Here is a 17,504-nt window from a genome sequence, read left to right on the forward strand (position 1 = left end):
TTATTTTTTATCATAAAGACGTATACTCTTTTGGGTTATGAAAGGTGGTTATAGTTCTGCCAGCAGGGGGCAGACTTCCGCCAAGAACCGGAAGCCCTTGTAAAAGGCAGAAGAAGAAGTCGTAGTCTCGCGATACTTTCCTCCACACAGGACACTCAGCGTGATTTACCACCATTGTGTGTCACGGACATAGGAAACACCTAAAACCGTGTTTGTCTCTTTAAAACCGATTCGTTCGCTCAACACCAGCTGGAGATCCGTCCGAGGATCGATAGAAGAGACGTTTCTGTCCGTTCGGCTTCCAGGTAAGAAAGATTCCGTCTGTGAGCGTCGTTAGCTCCGACTATTAGCCTCCGCGACCCGCCGGGCCTCTTTGTGCGTTGCGATGCTAACATGTGGCGCAAACGAGCCGCTAGTTAGCGGAGGTTTAGCTCGCTGTGTCCGTCGGGCAGTTAACCCCTACCCGGGTTCGACACTAAATATCCGCACGACCCGGTAATATCCCGCATCGGTCACGGGTTCGATAGCGCCGAACGGAGAAAGACGCGGGATGATTGATGCCCGACGTCAGCGCGACGTACTTCATCGATTATTGCCCATAATTGATCCCAAATTAATGACTTGTATCCAGTCACGATTACTTGATTTGATCACGTGTTTCCCTTATCGTGAATCCCAATCGATCAATAATGATCAATAATTCTGTATCTGTTCCCCCCCCCCCCCAGAACCACGTGACTCGTCGCTATGGCATTAAGGAGAGGACACATCCGGTACCTGAAGGTGAGCTGATCACACACAGGTGTGTGTGTTCCACCATGCGTTGCGTTGTTGTTAACAACACATGTGTTTGACAGGTGTGTGAGGTCCAGACCTCCCAGAATGACGTCAGAGACGGTCAACACGTCAAAGGGGCTGCTGGGAAGGTGAATGATGCGTTCTGATTGGCTGAATCTGCTTCAGTTCACTACATACAACTGAAATCAATGTGTTTAAAGCCAATAAATCAATACAGCTGATATTAAAGGTTGTTTCTGATGAAGTCTCTGATGGTCCAACTCATCATCATCATCATCAGATCAGGTGTAGTTCAAACTCAGCCGTCATTCATCGACTTTATCACCGCCATCCCAGAGGTTCCTCTGTCCAGGTCCAGATCTCGAACAGATCCAGACGTTCCCCACTGCTGAAGAACCAGCAGATCCGAACCATCTGGATCAGAACCCACAATGTCTGGGATGCTGTTCTGTGGAGCCACAAAACCAAACTGGTCCATCTGGTGTCTCTGGATCAGCGATACGTCTGGAGGAAGAAGGATACAGCAGATGCTGATGGTCACCCCCCTAATCTCGTCTGATGAAGCGTGGTGAAGGCTCTTTGATGTTCTCGATCTGCTTTACTTCCTGGTCCACTAGAAACCTGCAGCTTATAGCGAGTCGGATGGATCCATCGAGGATCGGGAGAAGAAAACTGCTCCATCTGTGAGGAAGATGAAGCTCAGACGTCCCGTGGAAGTCCTGGATCCTTTTAGAGGCGTCAACAGATCAGAACCCAGAGGAACCCTCTGGTGGATCTGAAGGAGACGGCTGCAGCAGGAAGAGTGGGAAAGTTCCGGACCTGGAGGAACGGAACAAGATTCATCAAGAACCAGGATCTGGATCAGGTTAACGGGTCTCTAGAAGAACTGGACCATCAGAGACTGCAGTAGAAATACTTGAATATCTGGTATTGATCTGCCTGCATTTGATTTGATGTACAGCAGAGGTTGATTTTGTGTGTGTGTGTGTGTGTCAGGAGCTGTTTGACAACGGCTTCAGCGAGCAGATGATGGACGATGACGACAACAGAACCAACCTGATCATCAACTACCTGCCTCAGAGCATGAGTCAGGACGAGCTGCGCAGCCTCTTCACCACTGTGGGCGACGTCGAGTCGGCCAAGCTCATCCGGGACAAAGTGGCAGGTAACTCCGCCCACCCTGGGCCGCGCCAGTACCACAGCAGCACCGGTACCTCGCACCGGTGCGACGTACGTTAGATGTACGCACACGTGTGAACAAACCCCCTGCTTCACCAGTACTCCCAGTCTTCTGTGTGCTTCCTCTCCACCAGCGTGTTTCTATTTTCCATGAAGTTTTATTTATTTTTTATAAACTGCAGTTCAGGTGAAATTTGATTTATTATTTTTATAAAAACTAAATGTAATGTTTTATTTTTCCTGAAGAATTTTTTTCTTTTCTTGACTGTTGCTGTAATGTTTGTTTTAATTTTTTTTTTTTTCATTTCCACACCAGTTTTGATGATTAGCTGTTTGATGCTAACTGGCTAACGGTCTCAGGTTGTTTTGTGTCCTATTTGAGACGTCGTGCGTCTTTTTCACCCGTGATGTAAACCAAACAAGTGACTGAAGGTTCTTTTCAGTGTTTTCTGACTCAGGGTTGTGCGATATGAGCAAATGAAACCACTTTATCCATCTTTATTGACGGCGTCGGTGTTGTGTGTGCGTTTATACGCACCTTTACTCGCGTCGATGAGGCTAAGCCTCTTGATTTGTTTTTCTGTTACCAAATGTCTACAACAGTTCCACGGATAACGTCATGAGTTTGCGTCTGCGTCTGACAATGCTTCCTGCTGTCGCCGTGACAAATTTGTCGTATCGCACAGCCCCCCCCCCCCTAAATGTTAACATTAAAGAACTGAATTTATTTTTCATATTTTAACCGAGTGTTTAAAGGAATGTATAAATGATTTCAAATGCTGTTTTCACCATTTTTTTATTTTATTTTTCAGGCTTTGAAAATGTCTGTAAAGTTAAAATGAGTGTGTGAAGATCCTGAAGTGAAGAGGATGTGTCACTCTCTCTCTGCTCTGCGTAGCCCCTTTTTACACAGCCGGCTCTTTAACCGACGTCGGCGAACGTCTTCGTGAACGCACGCTGCGGCGCGTTAGCGTCACGTAGCTGAAGCTGCTAGCGCAAAGAAGAAAATAAGATCAAACAGTTCCTGTCGCAGATCTAACATCAAGTCACACGGCTGCTTTTATCTCGCATAAAGAATGATGGCGGGGGTGGGGGGTGGGGTCGTACCGCCTCTGTGTAAAAAGGGCTCATGTTTGCTCAGAGTGACCGCTCCTGTCAGTGCTGTCCTCGGAGAGCGTCGTTCACCCCTGGAACAACAGCCGTGGATTCTGATTGGTCGCCTGCCGCCGGGGAGGTCTCACTCTGACCAAACGTTCCGTGGAGTTTCTGATGCTTACAGAGTTTTGTGTTGTTGATTTGACTGCCTCATGCAGACTGTGTGGCGGCTGTAACACAGACAGTTTGGTTATTTTATTTTGTTGTTTTCCTTTTGTGTTTCTCTAGGCCACAGTTTAGGTTACGGCTTTGTTAACTTTGTTAACCCTAGTGATGCAGAGAGGGCTATCAGTACCCTCAATGGCCTGAGGCTACAGTCTAAAACTATCAAGGTAATGTGCAAAAGGTGCTCTTTGATTTTCCTGTCTCACCTGATAGATGTGTTATGTTCCCTGGTCAGTAGAGGGCGCTCTATTCTGCAAACTCATGATGGAAGGTTTTTTTTTTGTTTGTTTTTTTTTAAACAAACTCTGCTGTCATTTTTTTCTGACTTGGTAAATTATCGACACATGTCGACACCGAATCTGTGGATTTGTTCAGTTCAGTGTGACACAGTGCCGAGCTTTTATTTTCATAAAGTTATGCTTTTATTTTGACAAAAACCAGCCTGTTCGGATGCTTTCATTTTTGTTTTTTTTCTTTGTTATTTGGTACCATTCCGAATAAATGGTTGTTGTAATTTTTTAACTTATAATATTTTAAACATTTTAAACTTCCTGGATTTTTTTGAAGACTGTATGTAATTGTTTTCTTTCTGATCAGTGTTTTATCATTTTTGTTGATTGCTCTTGGTCGTCACGACGACAGACTGTGACACTTCCTGGCTGCGTCTTGCAGGTCTCCTTCGCCCGGCCGAGTTCGGACATGATCAAAGACGCTAACCTGTACATCAGCGGGTTGCCGCGGACGATCGGCCAGCAGGACCTGGAGGACATGTTCTCGCGCTTCGGACACATCATCAACTCCAGGGTTCTGGTGGACCAGGCTTCAGGTGAGTCATGTGACCTATCGCACGCTCAGCCGCCGCTGCCGCCCTCTGGGTCAAACAACCTCACCTTCACTCCGATTGGCCAGGTCTGTCACGAGGCGTGGCCTTCATCCGATTCGATAAAAGGAGCGAAGCCGAAGACGCCGTCAAACACCTGAATGGACACACCCCCCAGGGCAGCGCCGAGCCAATCACGGTCAAGTTCGCCACCAACCCGAATCAGACCAGGAACCCCCAGATGATGTCACAGATGTACCACGGCCAGTCGCGGCGCTTCGGAGGACCGGTGCACCACCAGGTGCAGAGGTTCAGGTGCGACCGGCGGCCGGGTCACGTGATCGGCGATGTCACAGAACGACGATGCGATTTCGTCCCACTTCCTGTTTTGTTTTCCAGGTTTTCTCCGATGAGCGTCGACCACATGGGCGGCGGCACGACCACCTCTGGGAACTCGTCCAGCGGTTGGTGCATCTTCATCTACAACCTGGGCCAGGACGCCGACGAGGCCATCCTGTGGCAGATGTTCGGACCCTTTGGCGCCGTCGTCAACGTGAAGGTGATCCGCGATTTCAACTCCAACAAGTGCAAAGGCTTCGGCTTCGTCACCATGACCAACTACGAGGAGGCCGCCACGGCCATCCACAGCCTGAACGGGTACCGGCTGGGGGACAAAATCCTGCAGGTGTCCTTCAAGACCAGCAAGGTACACAAGTAAAGAGGAAGACGATGAAGAGGATGTTTTTTGTTTTTGTTTTTCCCCCCGTAGCTGTTGGCTGAGACAAACTGTTTCAGAGAGTTTCGTGTCAATGTGAGTTTCGCTTTTGGTTTTTGTTTTTTTTTCCCAGCATGCCCAGCTTCTTTCAGACTGTATGACATGTTGGTTTTGGATCCGTGTCCAAACAGCTGCAGACGGTTTCGCATCAAGAAGAAAAAGTTTTTTTAAAAGGTGGAACTTTTTTTTTTTTTTTTTTCTGTGTAAAAATATTTCCTCTTGCAGATGTCCTCAAAATAAAAAGTAAAAGAAAAAAAAATCATAGATTCGAAGCATTTCTGCTGGCATGTCAGGTGACTGACTGCTGTCTCGGCCAATAAGCACACAGGAGGCGGGGCTAAATTGTGAAGCTTTCTGCAGGAACGAGGATTTTATTGGGTATTTTTAGAAACGTAAACGTGACGTCGATAGACCATTTTTATGTATCCTGATGTGTCTTGCGGTTTTCTTTCTGAATTGCAGCTACTTGTGACGTTTCAATTAAAAAACGGAAGCTGAAAACATCTTTGAGACTTAAATTTTTTATATCTTGTCGATAATCATGAAGCAGTTTAGAGTCAAACTGCAATGCTACGTCATTTAAACGTCACCGGACGTTCAGTTGTCTTGTTTTGATGACATCATCAACGTGCGGCAGAAAACATTTATTCGAAATATTTTACCTTGTAATTATGCTGTTAGTTTCACCCCATTAATCAGAAACTGTTCTTAATAATCGTGATTCGTTTCTCTTTAAATAAAATCCTGAATTAACTTTGACGAAAAACCATTTAAAACGTACATTTGACGTTTCGCCCGTCCTACATTTCCCATAATCCACCTAACCCCGGAAGTCACGTTCCCGCGCCGCCAAGCAGCCTCCCATTGTGCCCCGCGCGTGCTTTGTCGGGCCAACATGGCGGCTCCATTGGAGGTAATAGTGAGCAGCGATTCCAGCTCCCAGCTGTGGAACTGCACCGTGTTCGACCTCCACAGTGGCTCCAGCCTGCTTTCCTACCGGGGCGGGAACAGCTCCACCCGGACGCTGACCGTCCTCGGCGGGCAGTACCTGCTGTCCGCCCAGCTGGGCAAGAACTTCATCAACGTGTGGGAGATCCAGAGGAAGGTAGGCGCTGACGTCACCGATAGTTGTGTGTTTGTAAACAGTAAACATGTTGTTTGTGTTCCTGTCGGTCCTCCAGGATCAGCTGCAGCAGAAGATCGTGTGTCCGGGTGTGGTCACCTGTCTGGCCGCCTCCCCGAGTGGACTCTTCCTGGCCGCCGCCGTCGCCGAGGCCATCTACCTGTGGGAGGCGAGTTCCCCTTCTCCCCTAGCAACAACGAGTAGGCCCCCGCTCTGATTGGTTCACGCGTTTAACAATCTGCCTTCTGATTGGCTCAGGTGTCCACGGGGAAGCTGCTGTGTGTCCTCAGCCGTCACTACCAGGACGTCACCTGTCTGCAGTTCACGGATGACGGCAGCCACTTTGTGTCCGGAGGGAAAGACAACCTGGCGCAGGTGTGGAGTTTGTCCAGGTAACCCTGAGCTCACCTGAGAAGCCATCTTTGACTCTAATTTGGACGCCATTCATCAGAATCTGTTAAAATAATAGAATAAAATACATAAATACTAGTAATAAAATAAAATTAAAAAAAAGTAAAAGTAATAAAATACAAAAATTATCCGGGTTTAGCGTCCACTAGGTGGAGCTCTAGCTCCATCAGCTGTCCTGGACTGAGTGTGAACTGATCAGACATTCTGATTGGTACAAACGATCGTCTGATTATTTTTTTTGATCAGTATCTTTCCGGATGAGACCGATCCTGATGCTGGAGGACGCCGTTTAATCCGTCGTCACAAGGACAACTGAAAACATGTCACTGATCACCTGGAGCCAATAATCAATATTGTAGTCAGTAGGTAAAGATGTGGCTGGTGTCTCTGCTGATGCAGCAGAGGATGATGGGAAGACCTGAGCAGAATGTTAAACACCCTGTTAAAAAACAAAACAAAAAGGTCTTCATCATCGTGATGTCTCTCTGGGATCTGATCCCAAGTCAGTCCGAAGGAAAACTGTCATCATCTTCATCGTCTTCATCATCTGCATTGATTAACGTCAGATCAGACGGAGCGGAATCGATAACGACCCGTTGGATTAGCCTCGCTCAGGAAACGTGCGTTTTAATTGTAATGATGTCATCAGTCAAAAACACGCCGGCGAATACTAATGGCGTTCTGAACGGCGACGCCCGGGGCGTTTGTGTTCTGTCTTACAGCGTGATCCAGGTGGATTCAAGCCACGCCCCCGAACCGCGTCACGTCCTGTCTCGTCACTCTCTGCCAATCACGGACCTGCACTGTGGCCTGATGGGAGCTCAAGCCAGAGTGGCCACTGCCTCCTTAGACCAAACTGTCAAAGTAAGATGGGAGACACGCCCCCACAGGCCCTGCCCACCTAACCTCAGTCTGATGCAGCCTCCTGCCCCGCCCGCCCCCTCTCTGTCCAGGTGTGGGAGCTGTCCTCAGGTGAGCTGCTGCTGTCCGTCCTGTTTGACGTGGAGGTCATGTCTGTGACCATGGACCCCTGCGAGTACTTCCTGTTCTGTGGGGGCAGCGACGGGAACATCTTCCAGGTGTCCCTCTGCAACCAGGTGAGTCTCTCCAGCCTCGTAACTCCTCCCTCAAGTGGCTTTTTGCTAGTTAGACTTTTTTTTGTTTTTTTAACCTTTTTTGTGTTTCCATGGCAACAACATCTACCTTATGTAAAGTAAAGTTTTTGGAGCACATAGAGGTAGGGGTGGGGGGGTGGCATCTGAAGTCGCCTTCAGAAGTCGCCTTCATTCTCGTCATTTCGAGACGCGACAGCAGACCCGACTCTTCCTCCTCCGGCCCACTAACCACCACCCCCCCCCCACCTCGCCTGTCCCGCCCCCGCCTGCCTGTATCGATGCTGAGGTACTTCAGCCGTTCTGACGGGTTTTTGCCTGGAATCCTCGCTCATTATTTCAGGAAGCATCGTCTGGGTGTCAGCGCCGCCCTCCTCATCCTCGCTCAGGCAGCGAAGGTGTTCCAGATGACAACGACGACGACACCGACGGCCAGACGAGACGACGTCTCGCTGGCGTGCAGCGGGAACGTGTAATTATGCAAATGAGGGATAAATCCGGAAGCGGTTCTTATGACTCGTCTCTTTCTTCATCGTCCGTTTCTTCTTCTTCTTCTTCGTTTTGGATCACAGCTGTTCTTTGTCTTCACGGCACATTTGCATTTGAAAGCAGTGAAGTTAAGCCTCCAAACAAACCGGGAGCTTTGCCTCCACATACCCCCCCGCACCCCCCCTCCGATCCCCGGACCGTTAAATCTGTAGAACCAGAACCTCTACAGCTGCTCACGTAGCAACATCTGTATGTAGATGATGCTGCTGTGTCCATGTGATCACATGATCGGAGATAATCAGTCTGAGGCGTCACGCTCACCTCCACCTGATGCAGCCTCCCGCTAACTCTAGTCTTACGTAGCCTCCGGCTAACGCTAGCTGTCTGTTACCCTGTGATGAAGAGACGGATTCCTTCTCCGTCCATCATCATCATCGTCGTCGTTAAAGTGATTTCTCCGAGCTGAGATGAAGCTGAGCTCTGAAACGTCAGAACCGTTTCAGCTCCAGCCGCCGCTGTCCAGAATCCCACCGTGACCCAGAAAACCCCTCACCTCATCCCAGACTGACTGTCAGTCGATCAATAACGTTGATCAGTGGTTTTCTATCGTTTGAACTGATCCTGATTGGTCGAGTCTCTTCCTGCCAGACGCTCTGTCTTATTGGACCCCTGAAACAGCTGATCCGTAAGTGGGGTAATTAAAGGAATCGATCAGAGACTCTGAGCCAATAAAAGGCTGGCTTGATGTTGAAGGTGGAGTCATGAAGCGGAACAAATGCTCGTGTCGATAAAGATTCCGTGTTTGAACGTTTTTTTATTCCAGAGTCTCAGTCGGGATAAGTCCTTCCAGTCGGATAACGATGGGAACCAGGTGTTCAAAGGACACAGGTGAGACCCGACAGGCATCAGACCATCCACCGCTCTGCTCGTTTGTCACGTGTTAATAAAGGTTGTGTGAATTGAACGCCTCCCCCTCCAGGAACCTGGTGACGTGTCTTTCGGTGTCGATGGACGGGACGCTCCTCCTCTCTGGGTCACATGATGAGTCGGTCCGACTTTGGGATATCCAGAGCAAACAGAGCATTCGCTGCCTCGCCCACAAAGGTGAGCCACGCCCCCTCATGATGACATCATCAGAAGCCATTCCACTCCCCTTTCAGACCTTTTGACTTGTCATTCTGTCACGCCCCTTCACAATAAAAGTCCTCACGCGTCTTCATCTTTCAACTTCATATCACAGCTGCTCTGGTTGTTGTTGTTTGTTATTGTTGTTTATATCACTGAGGCTCTGGTTGTTTATTGTTGTTGTTTATACCACTGAGGCTCTGGTTGTTTATTGTTGTTGTTTATACCACTGAGGCTCTGGTTGTTTATTGTTGTTGTTTATACCACTAAGGCTCTGGTTGTTTATTGTTGTTTGTATCACTGAGGCTCTGGTTGTTTATTGTTTTTTTATATCACTAAGGCTCTGGTTGTTTATTGCTGTTTGTATCACTGAGGCTCTGGTTGTTTATTGTTTATATCACAGAGGTTTTGTTTGTTGTTATTGTTGTTATATCACTGAGCGCTGGTTGTTTTATTGTTGTTGTTTATACCACTGAGGCTCTGGTTGTTTGTTGTTGTTGTTTATACCACTGAGGCTCTGGTTGTTTATTGTTGTTGTTTATACCACTAAGGCTCTGGTTGTTTATTGTTGTTTGTATCACTGAGGCTCTGGTTGTTTATTGTTTATATCACAGAGGTTTTGGTTGTTGTTATTATTGTTGTTATATCACTGAGCGCTGGTTGTTTTATTGTTGTTTATATCAGTGTACTGGTTGTTATTGTTGTTTGTCTGTGTGCTGTCTCGATTTTGTTATTATTGTTTATATGAGGTTGTTATTGTTTTTTGTATAGCTGACGCTCTGGTTGTTGTTGTTGTTATTTACATTGGTGCTGCTCTGGTTGTTCTACATCGTGGGATTTGTTTGCTGTTTGTTGTTTATGCATTGGTCAGCAGACACGTGCTTTGATGTCCGTGTTTTTGCGTGAAGGAGATAAAGACTTTGACCTCTGTGGTCGACGGCTGCCCTCCCTGCTGCTCCCATTGGTTTATTGATGAAGTGTCTGCCCCCCTACCCCCACACCCGCACCCCCCTGCCTCACCCGTAATCGGAGATCACGCCGTGGCGACAGGAACAAGGAGACGGAGCGCCGCCGCCATCATGACTGGCACTTTGTAATTAGCCCCTCGGTGACAACAGCGTCCTCACTTCAGACGGGCTGACAGAGGATTATCCCCCCGCCGCCTCGCCCCCACCTCCGCTGCCCCCCTCCCCCCCCCCCTTCACGGAGACCCAGACCGCTTCTATGAAGCGGTTCAGAGGCTGCTGGACCAGAACCAGCAGAACCCGATTCTAAAAACAACAGGAAGGAGGAAGGATCACGAAGGTGAACAAGATGCGTTCAAGTTACGCTGGTTAATTCCAAAGTGGTGTGTGTGTGTGTGTGTTTGTGTGTGTGTGTGTGTGTGTGTGTGTGTGTGTGTGTGTGTGTGTGTGTGTGCGTCCATCTTTTTTAAACTTGGTGCTGTCAAGAGTCTGAACTCTGTCGTGGGTGAAAACACTGAAGAGGGTTCTGGTGTCTCGGGAGGTTCAGGTGTTTCAGGTGTGAGTCAGACCTGCTAATGGTTCCAGCTGAGCTGTGGGGGGGTGCGGGGGGGGGGTCACGTGACGGATAGCGGTTCAGGTTGAGTTCAGGAGACTGAAGTGCGTCCCGGTCTGATGTCTGCAGCGCCGGCGCCTCCGGGCCAAACGTTATGAAGACGCCGCCTCCTGACAGCCGAGTGGCTCACCAGCGGGGTGGGAGCAAACCCCCAACCCCCCCCCCCCCCCGCCGCTGGCCGCCGCCGACATCATCACAACCACTCTTCATCTCCGTCGCACCGCCTGCGACAGGCGGATGCTGACAGCTCCAAGGGGACCTGAATGCAGCACACTTCATTGAACAGGACATCAGTCAGCACAAAGACATCCGAACGCAACACACTGCATTAGACAGGACGCGCCAAGGGCTAGTCCCCCTGCTAGTCCCCCCTCTAGTCCCCCTGCTAGTCCCCCCTCTAGTCCCCCGGCTAGTCCCCCTGCTAGTCCCCCATCTAGTCCCCCTGCTAGTCCCCCCTCTAGTCCCCTGGCTAGTACCCCATCTAGTCCCCCGGCTAGTACCCTGTGTAGTCCCTGGACCTCTGCTCCTAGTCCCCCATCTAGTCCCATGTCTAGTCCTTGGATATCTGCTCCCAGTTCCTCCCCAACCTTCTCTCCGTCTTCTCACTCTACAGAATGTAGCGCCCGAAGTTCCCGGTTCGCCACGTTTTCATTAGCAGTGCATGCTAACAGGGCTGTCTCATTAGCAGTGCATGCTAACGGGGCTGTCTCATTAGCAGTGCATGCTAACAGGGCTGTCTCATTCGCAGTGCATGCTAACAGGGCTGTCTCATTCGCAGTGCATGCTAACGGGGCTGTCTCATTAGCAGTGCATGCTAACAGGCATTAATCTCACTGAGTCCCATCCTAGACATTAAACTGCCAGTTGGACCGGGTGAAGTCAGTCGATGGCATTCAGATTCTGGAGAAGTCCTTTTGGGGGGGTATCCGTGGAGGGGGGGTGTGTCCTCTGGTATCTGCAGTGTGTTGGCAGCTCCTCAGCCTCCTACACTCAGTCTGAGTTATATCTCCATGTTGGACCATTAGTGTAATTCCAGCAGCTGGAGCCAAGGGAGCGATCAATATTTGTAATTGAGTGGGAGATAATTAGGCGGTATCTATAACCACAACAAGCAAGAAATAAACTTAACTTTTGGGTTCCGTCCCCGACGGCGTTTCCTTCCAGAGCGGGACGTTCCCTCTGCCCGAAGCCTTTATTTATGATTTACGACATGGAGGACATGTTGAGGTCGGAAAACCTTTTAACGACTTCCTCAAATCCAACCTGGACGCGCCATAAAACAGGAAGACAAATGGTGTCTTTGAAGTTGTCACGGGTGGAGCCGTTTCCACGGCGACGTCAGGTTTTATATGTTTGTTGTCCCGCAGCAGAATCATAACCGGTGTTTGATTGTTATCAATCCAAAGTGATCGGCTCCCGCTTTCAGGACGTTATGTCGGCGTCCTCGTCAATCCGGCGCGGCGCCGACCCGAACGTCTTCCCGGGCCTCCAGCGGCGTGTCGCATTAAATCGATTCTGGACATAATCGGAGAGAATTTTAATTTGGAGGTTCCCCGGACGGGCGTCTGGAGTGACAGCGGGCCAGATTCGGCGCCGCCGGGTGGGAAAAGCGACACCAGCACCAGTTTTTGACAAGGAGCGATTGGAGACTTTCTCTCGGCGGATGATGTTGGAGTCGGTCGGCGTGGCGACTGATCTTCTGATTGAAGGCGGCCTGGAGAAAAAGAGAGAGAGAGAGACGCCGTTTCCTCGCCGCTTCCGTCTGATAAGCCGGAAATGAAGTTGTTCCTGGTGGAAGAATGGAAATGTTGTCGGGGAGATTGAGGCGGATACCGAGCCAATCCGGCGCCGCCGCCGCTTCCCTTTGTACAGGTCACGACTTTTATCACCGGCTACAAGGCTAATCCTCACGGCGCTTCATTTTGTTTCCATGTCTGTGAGGATTTAACGACGCCGTGAAGCGGTTCGATGGGTCGGGACAGGAGAGCGTTTCCCTTCATCAACAGGAAGCCGCCGCCGCTCCGTCCAATCAGACGCGGTTCCGTTTTTGTCGCTTCTCGAAATCCAAACGCCAAACGAGTTCAGAGTAATCTCGACGAGACCCCGCCATCCCATAATCCACCTGAGCTCTGACATTTGCTCTAATCCAGCCTTGTAAACTGTAAACTAGTCGTAAACAACCACTTGAACAACAGATCAGCCAATCAGGTGAGGTTGTGTTGCATCTGCTTGCTGATTGGTCCGTGGGTTGGGCCAGCGCGATTTAAAGCTTGACAAAATATTTGGGGTGGGGGTTTTTTTTCCAGGAGCTTCATATCCAACATTTTTAGCCCCGCCCCCTGGTGAACTGGTCGACTGGGGGCGGGGTTTCAGGTAGGTAAACCTCGTTCAGGTGAGGGAGGTGTTTCCTCTGGGGGAACTTCTTCCTTTCAGCGAACATGAAGTCAGAGCGAGAGACTCGATGCTGCTTAAATATTTTACTGACGAATCAGAAGCAGGGCAGCTTTAATATTTCACAACGCTGAACCGGAGCCTTAAGACGATGATGAAGCCCGAAGACGATGATGAAGCACATGTTGGGTCAGGTCCGCTGACGCCGAATGATGAAGGACGCAATTAAAAGAAGAATAATCGAGCCGCGCCGCAAAACGGCGAGCAGGCGTTTTTTTTAAACCGCTGAAGATGGAAAGAAACGCCAGACACCACCAAGACGGGACACTTCCTGGGAGCCAATGACTGGTCACCTGATCATCAGTACTTCCTGTTGTTCCTTCTCCTTGACCTGTTGGCTTTGAAGCGTCTCGGCAAAACACCATGGAATGGCGACATTCCCAACCCGTCCACTAAGTGTCTCACTTCACTTCCTGTCAAGGTCATCATGGACAGACCAATCATAAAGGCCCAAGCCCTCTGTTTAAACCCCACCCCTTGCCCTTCTATGACCACCTCGTCTCTCTCTGGTCTCCTGTCACTCTTTTGAAGTGAGATTGATGGCCGACGCCCCCTGCCCCGCCCCCACCAATGGCATCACCCATCGACTCGACTCTTCCGTCACGTTTTGAAGAAAGTCGTCCAAACCTGCCAGATCGTTAAAATCCTGCGGCGTCCGTCTCATAAAGAGTTAATGAGCGCGGCGGCTGATGGATGGATCCGTAACGGAACGCTAGAATGACGCCGCCGCGAGACGTGCCACCTCGCAGCCATTGGATATTAGACGATCGTGGATCAACGACGACGGATCCAGGAAGGAACATTTGTCTGGAAGACCAGACGGACGTTTCTGGCTCTCGATCTGAAGCTCTAGATTTTTCTTTCCTGGAGACCACAGACGTCTTTGGAAGTACATCCTGATCCGCCGCCATCGATTCTTGGATCACTTCCTGTCCGCCGATGCCGGCGGCGAGAGAGACGATCCATTTTTCACGAGGACTCCTGTTCACCTCCACCATATCCGTGTTTTCATCCTTCACTTCTCCGTCTCACTTCCACGTTGAATGGCTGAGTCATCAATGGAAATCGCTAACGTGCGCTAACCATGCTAGCTCAGGGTCTCCGTAGTAACCCCAACATCCCATCATCAGCCATCAAAACCCTTAACCCAACCCAAACACTCCTATGAAGAGACATCCTATGCATTAGCCAGCTAGTTAGCATGTCTGCAGCTAATACTTTCTGATCTTGTGAAACATTAGCTTAGCATTCATTAGCCTAGCATTGTTTGTTGTGTTCTCGCTAGGCCAGGACTCACAGCTGGTCACATGGTCCAGTGGAAGGAAATTGGGCGTGGCATTAATGACAGAACATGCGTCACATGTTGCGTCTGAAATATCGGGTGTCGATGAAATGTTTTTTCGCGACCTTTGAAGACCTGATCCAGGTGTCCAATCAGATGATTCACAGGGCGGCTGCAGGAGCCTCACAGCAACCGACCAATCAGGGATCAGCGACCAGGTTCATGAGTTCAGGACGCCCATAAAAGGACAAATGGGGGCGTTTAGCTTTTAGAGCCGAGGTTGGACCCAGAGGCTGAGGAGAAAACCTGATTATTGAACACAATGACGTGTGTGTGTGTGTGTGTGTGTGTGTGTGTGTGTGTGTTCATCCGTCGTTTCCTGCAACTAAAACTTTATTTACAGAAATGTGTTCTTATTACATTCATGTTTGATATTAAAAAGAACTGTAGCCCCTCCCCCTCCCCCCTCCGCGGGGGCTTTGAGGTTAGCTCAAGCTACAAATGGGGAAAAATTCTTCCTCACTTTGATCTGCTCTCCGCCGCCTCCGGGCTCCGTCCTCCTCATTCAGCGGGCATCGCCGGTCAGCCGGCGGCTCATTGGTCGGTTTGCAAGCAGCTGTGCAGCACGGAGCTCAGAAACGACCAATCAGACGAGCGTTTATTCCTTCCACTTGATCCTGCATCAATTTATTCAGTGACGTCACAGCTGATCAGTCTGTTATTATTATTGATCATGTGACCTTCTTCCTGTCTTTAGTCAGAGGGGAGGGGCTAGGTCTGGCGTTGTTGTCGGTCACATGACCCTCTTCCTGTCTGTGTTCAGGTCCGGTGACGAACGCCGTCATCATGCCGGCGCCGGCGAACATGTTCCTGCCGGACAGCCGTCCCGCCGCGCCGCTGCCCCGCTTCAGCCGACACCTGCACACCTCTGAGGCCGACGGCGGCGAATCAGAGGTCTGCGTTCGGCTCGGACTCTACACACAGGTGAGGCGAGGGGGGGCGTGGTCTCTCCAGCGCTAACAGCAGCCGCTAATGGCTAATTCACATCCTTTATAATGGAGTTCAACTGTGAAGCATTGTTTTTATATATGTATATGTTCAGAGAGGTAGGGGCGGGGCTTTCACTAGATATAGACGTACACATCAATCAACTGTTCCTTTAAAACCTTTTCAAAATAAAAGTGTTTGAATCAGATATTTGATCTTATGAGGTGAATCTGGTTTTAAAAATGTCTTATTTTGTTTTAGGAGGAAGAGGAAACGTACTTGCAGAAAGCTGAAAGGCTGAGCTCTTTGATGAACGCCGTGACTGACAAGGTGAGAGCGAGGCGGGGCTTCACCCCCCAGGGCAATAATACGAGCACATGTGCAAACAGAGATAAACCCCCCCAGCATGATGTTGACCGTCAGGATTTAAATGAACATGCATCTCAGCATGTAAACATCTGGGGAGGTGGGGGGTGGGGGAGGGGCAACCGTCTGACCTTCAGATGGGCTTTGGGGCGATTAGCGATAGCAAATAAACCCCCCCCCCTCGAGTTCATTAGTGCTTGTTTACGCTGACGGACCAATCAGGCGCTGTGACGTCACAACCTGTTGTTCCAGGAAAGTTTCAGAGATCTAAAGTCACAGTAGTAACCGTCAGGCAGGAACAATAAACAGCCCGGGTTCTCAGGAGCGCTGAGGTTTCTGACTGACGCAGCAGGTCTTTGAAGGCAGCACAGCTCATGAATAATGCATGAGTTTACCTGCAGAAGACGACGCCTCTGAAGATGAAGAGCGAGAAAATGGAACTGATGCAACTCGGCTGCAAAGATGGATCCACCGACCTCAGACTGGGACGCGCCCACCGGGCTGAGTGTGTGTGTGTGTGTGTGATTGTGTGTGTGTATGTGTTTACACCTGTGTTGTGTGTTTACACCTGTGTTGTGTGTTTGTTGTGTTTCAGTCGGTGTTTGGCGACGGAGAGAACACAAAGGTTCGAGTCGCTGAACTTGAAGAGGAAGTTCAGACGCTGAAGAAAGTCAACAAGGACCTGTACGAGTTCACCAGTCAGCTGCTCACGAAGCCCACATGAAGACACACACACACACACACACACGTCTGTAATGATTTCTGTTAGAAAATAAAAGTTGTGTTTTTGTAGTACTTCCTGTCTGCTGTTGCCTCACTTCAAACGCTGACTGGATCCTGATGCGGTGTTTGTGTAAACTGATAGCTGTCAGTAATCTGATTACACTCAGTAATCTGACTGCTTTTAGTAATCAAATTACTCTCGAATCAGATTGCAGTCAGTAATCTGATTACATTTAACAATTAGATTTATCTCAGGAGTCTGATTGGGCTCAGTAATCTGATTACATTTAACAATTTGATTACTGAGTGCAACCAGATTACTGAGTAATCTGATTACATTTAGCAATTTGCTTGCTGTCAGTAATCCAACTGCTCTCAGTAATCTGATTACTCTTAATCCATCTTTATAGAGGTTGCGTCTCATTAACCAGATGCTTTTATTCTGACAGGATCCAGTCTCGACCTCAATTACCCACGTTGGATAGGGGTCAAGGGTCAGACTGTTGCTAAAGGCGTCTCAAGACTCTTCTGGAAGCGATCGAACCAGACATTAAAGATGAGACGGGATCCGTCAATCAAAGCGATTTAACCCTTGACGTCCGACGGGTGCGCTCCTTTCGTTCAGCCCGTCGGCCCCGGCGGGGCGGTGACAGCTGTTGACAGCGCAGATGTGAAGCCATAAATAACAACAACCAACAGATAGAAACGCATTAGAAATATTAAACAGTGGATTAACGTCCCGCCTACCTGGGGGGACAGGAGGACAGGTTCTGCTGCCCCCCCCATGTCAAATTTAAGGGTAAGTTAAACTAATTTAAAAATAGATTTCTATAAATAATAACACCCCCCCCTTCAGTTTATGTATAAACATAAAGATTTCTGCTCTAATTCATAAACGTGACATTTCAGATGTTCTGTGTTTACTTCAGGGAACTAAATGTTATTCAAGCTGTTGTTCTGTCTAC

The 17,504-nt window shown here is 49.2% G+C and overlaps 2 protein-coding genes across 6 annotated transcripts; both read left to right on the forward strand.

Annotated features, from left to right (window-relative positions):
• The first annotated feature begins 129 nt into the window (after positions 1 to 129).
• On the forward strand, positions 130 to 5,397 carry LOC137599445 (ELAV-like protein 1). 3 transcript variants are annotated; one of them, XM_068320395.1, is made up of 8 exons: positions 130 to 305; positions 729 to 783; positions 858 to 926; positions 1,795 to 1,963; positions 3,361 to 3,464; positions 3,970 to 4,123; positions 4,207 to 4,432; positions 4,517 to 5,397. In XM_068320395.1, the coding sequence occupies exons 2-8, from the start codon at positions 748 to 750 to the stop codon at positions 4,833 to 4,835; spliced, it is 1,077 nt and encodes a 358-aa protein (XP_068176496.1). In that variant the 5' UTR covers positions 130 to 305; positions 729 to 747; the 3' UTR covers positions 4,836 to 5,397. The 3 variants fall into 3 exon arrangements, with proteins under 3 accessions (XP_068176496.1, XP_068176495.1, XP_068176497.1); XM_068320394.1 differs by having other exon boundaries at positions 4,207 to 5,397; XM_068320396.1 differs by lacking the exons at positions 130 to 305; positions 729 to 783; positions 858 to 926; positions 3,361 to 3,464 and having other exon boundaries at positions 1,825 to 1,963.
• A 130-nt stretch (positions 5,398 to 5,527) lies between these two features.
• Positions 5,528 to 16,611, forward strand: wdr18 (WD repeat domain 18). Of its 3 annotated transcripts, XM_068320399.1 has the most exons (10): positions 5,733 to 5,997; positions 6,074 to 6,184; positions 6,274 to 6,407; positions 7,149 to 7,290; positions 7,380 to 7,523; positions 8,851 to 8,915; positions 9,007 to 9,131; positions 15,287 to 15,447; positions 15,712 to 15,780; positions 16,412 to 16,611. In XM_068320399.1, exons 1-10 carry the CDS (start codon positions 5,788 to 5,790, stop codon positions 16,538 to 16,540), a joined length of 1,290 nt encoding a protein of 429 aa, XP_068176500.1. In that variant the 5' UTR covers positions 5,733 to 5,787; the 3' UTR covers positions 16,541 to 16,611. The 3 variants fall into 3 exon arrangements, with proteins under 3 accessions (XP_068176498.1, XP_068176500.1, XP_068176499.1); XM_068320398.1 differs by lacking the exons at positions 5,733 to 5,997; positions 6,074 to 6,184; positions 6,274 to 6,407 and adding an exon at positions 6,688 to 7,046; XM_068320397.1 differs by lacking the exons at positions 8,851 to 8,915; positions 9,007 to 9,131; positions 15,287 to 15,447; positions 15,712 to 15,780; positions 16,412 to 16,611 and adding an exon at positions 7,882 to 8,792 and having other exon boundaries at positions 5,528 to 5,997.
• Positions 16,612 to 17,504: the final 893 nt, after the last annotated feature.

The sequence above is a fragment of the Antennarius striatus genome, chromosome 7 (assembly GCF_040054535.1).
Source record: "Antennarius striatus isolate MH-2024 chromosome 7, ASM4005453v1, whole genome shotgun sequence".
NCBI lineage: Eukaryota > Metazoa > Chordata > Actinopteri > Lophiiformes > Antennariidae > Antennarius > Antennarius striatus.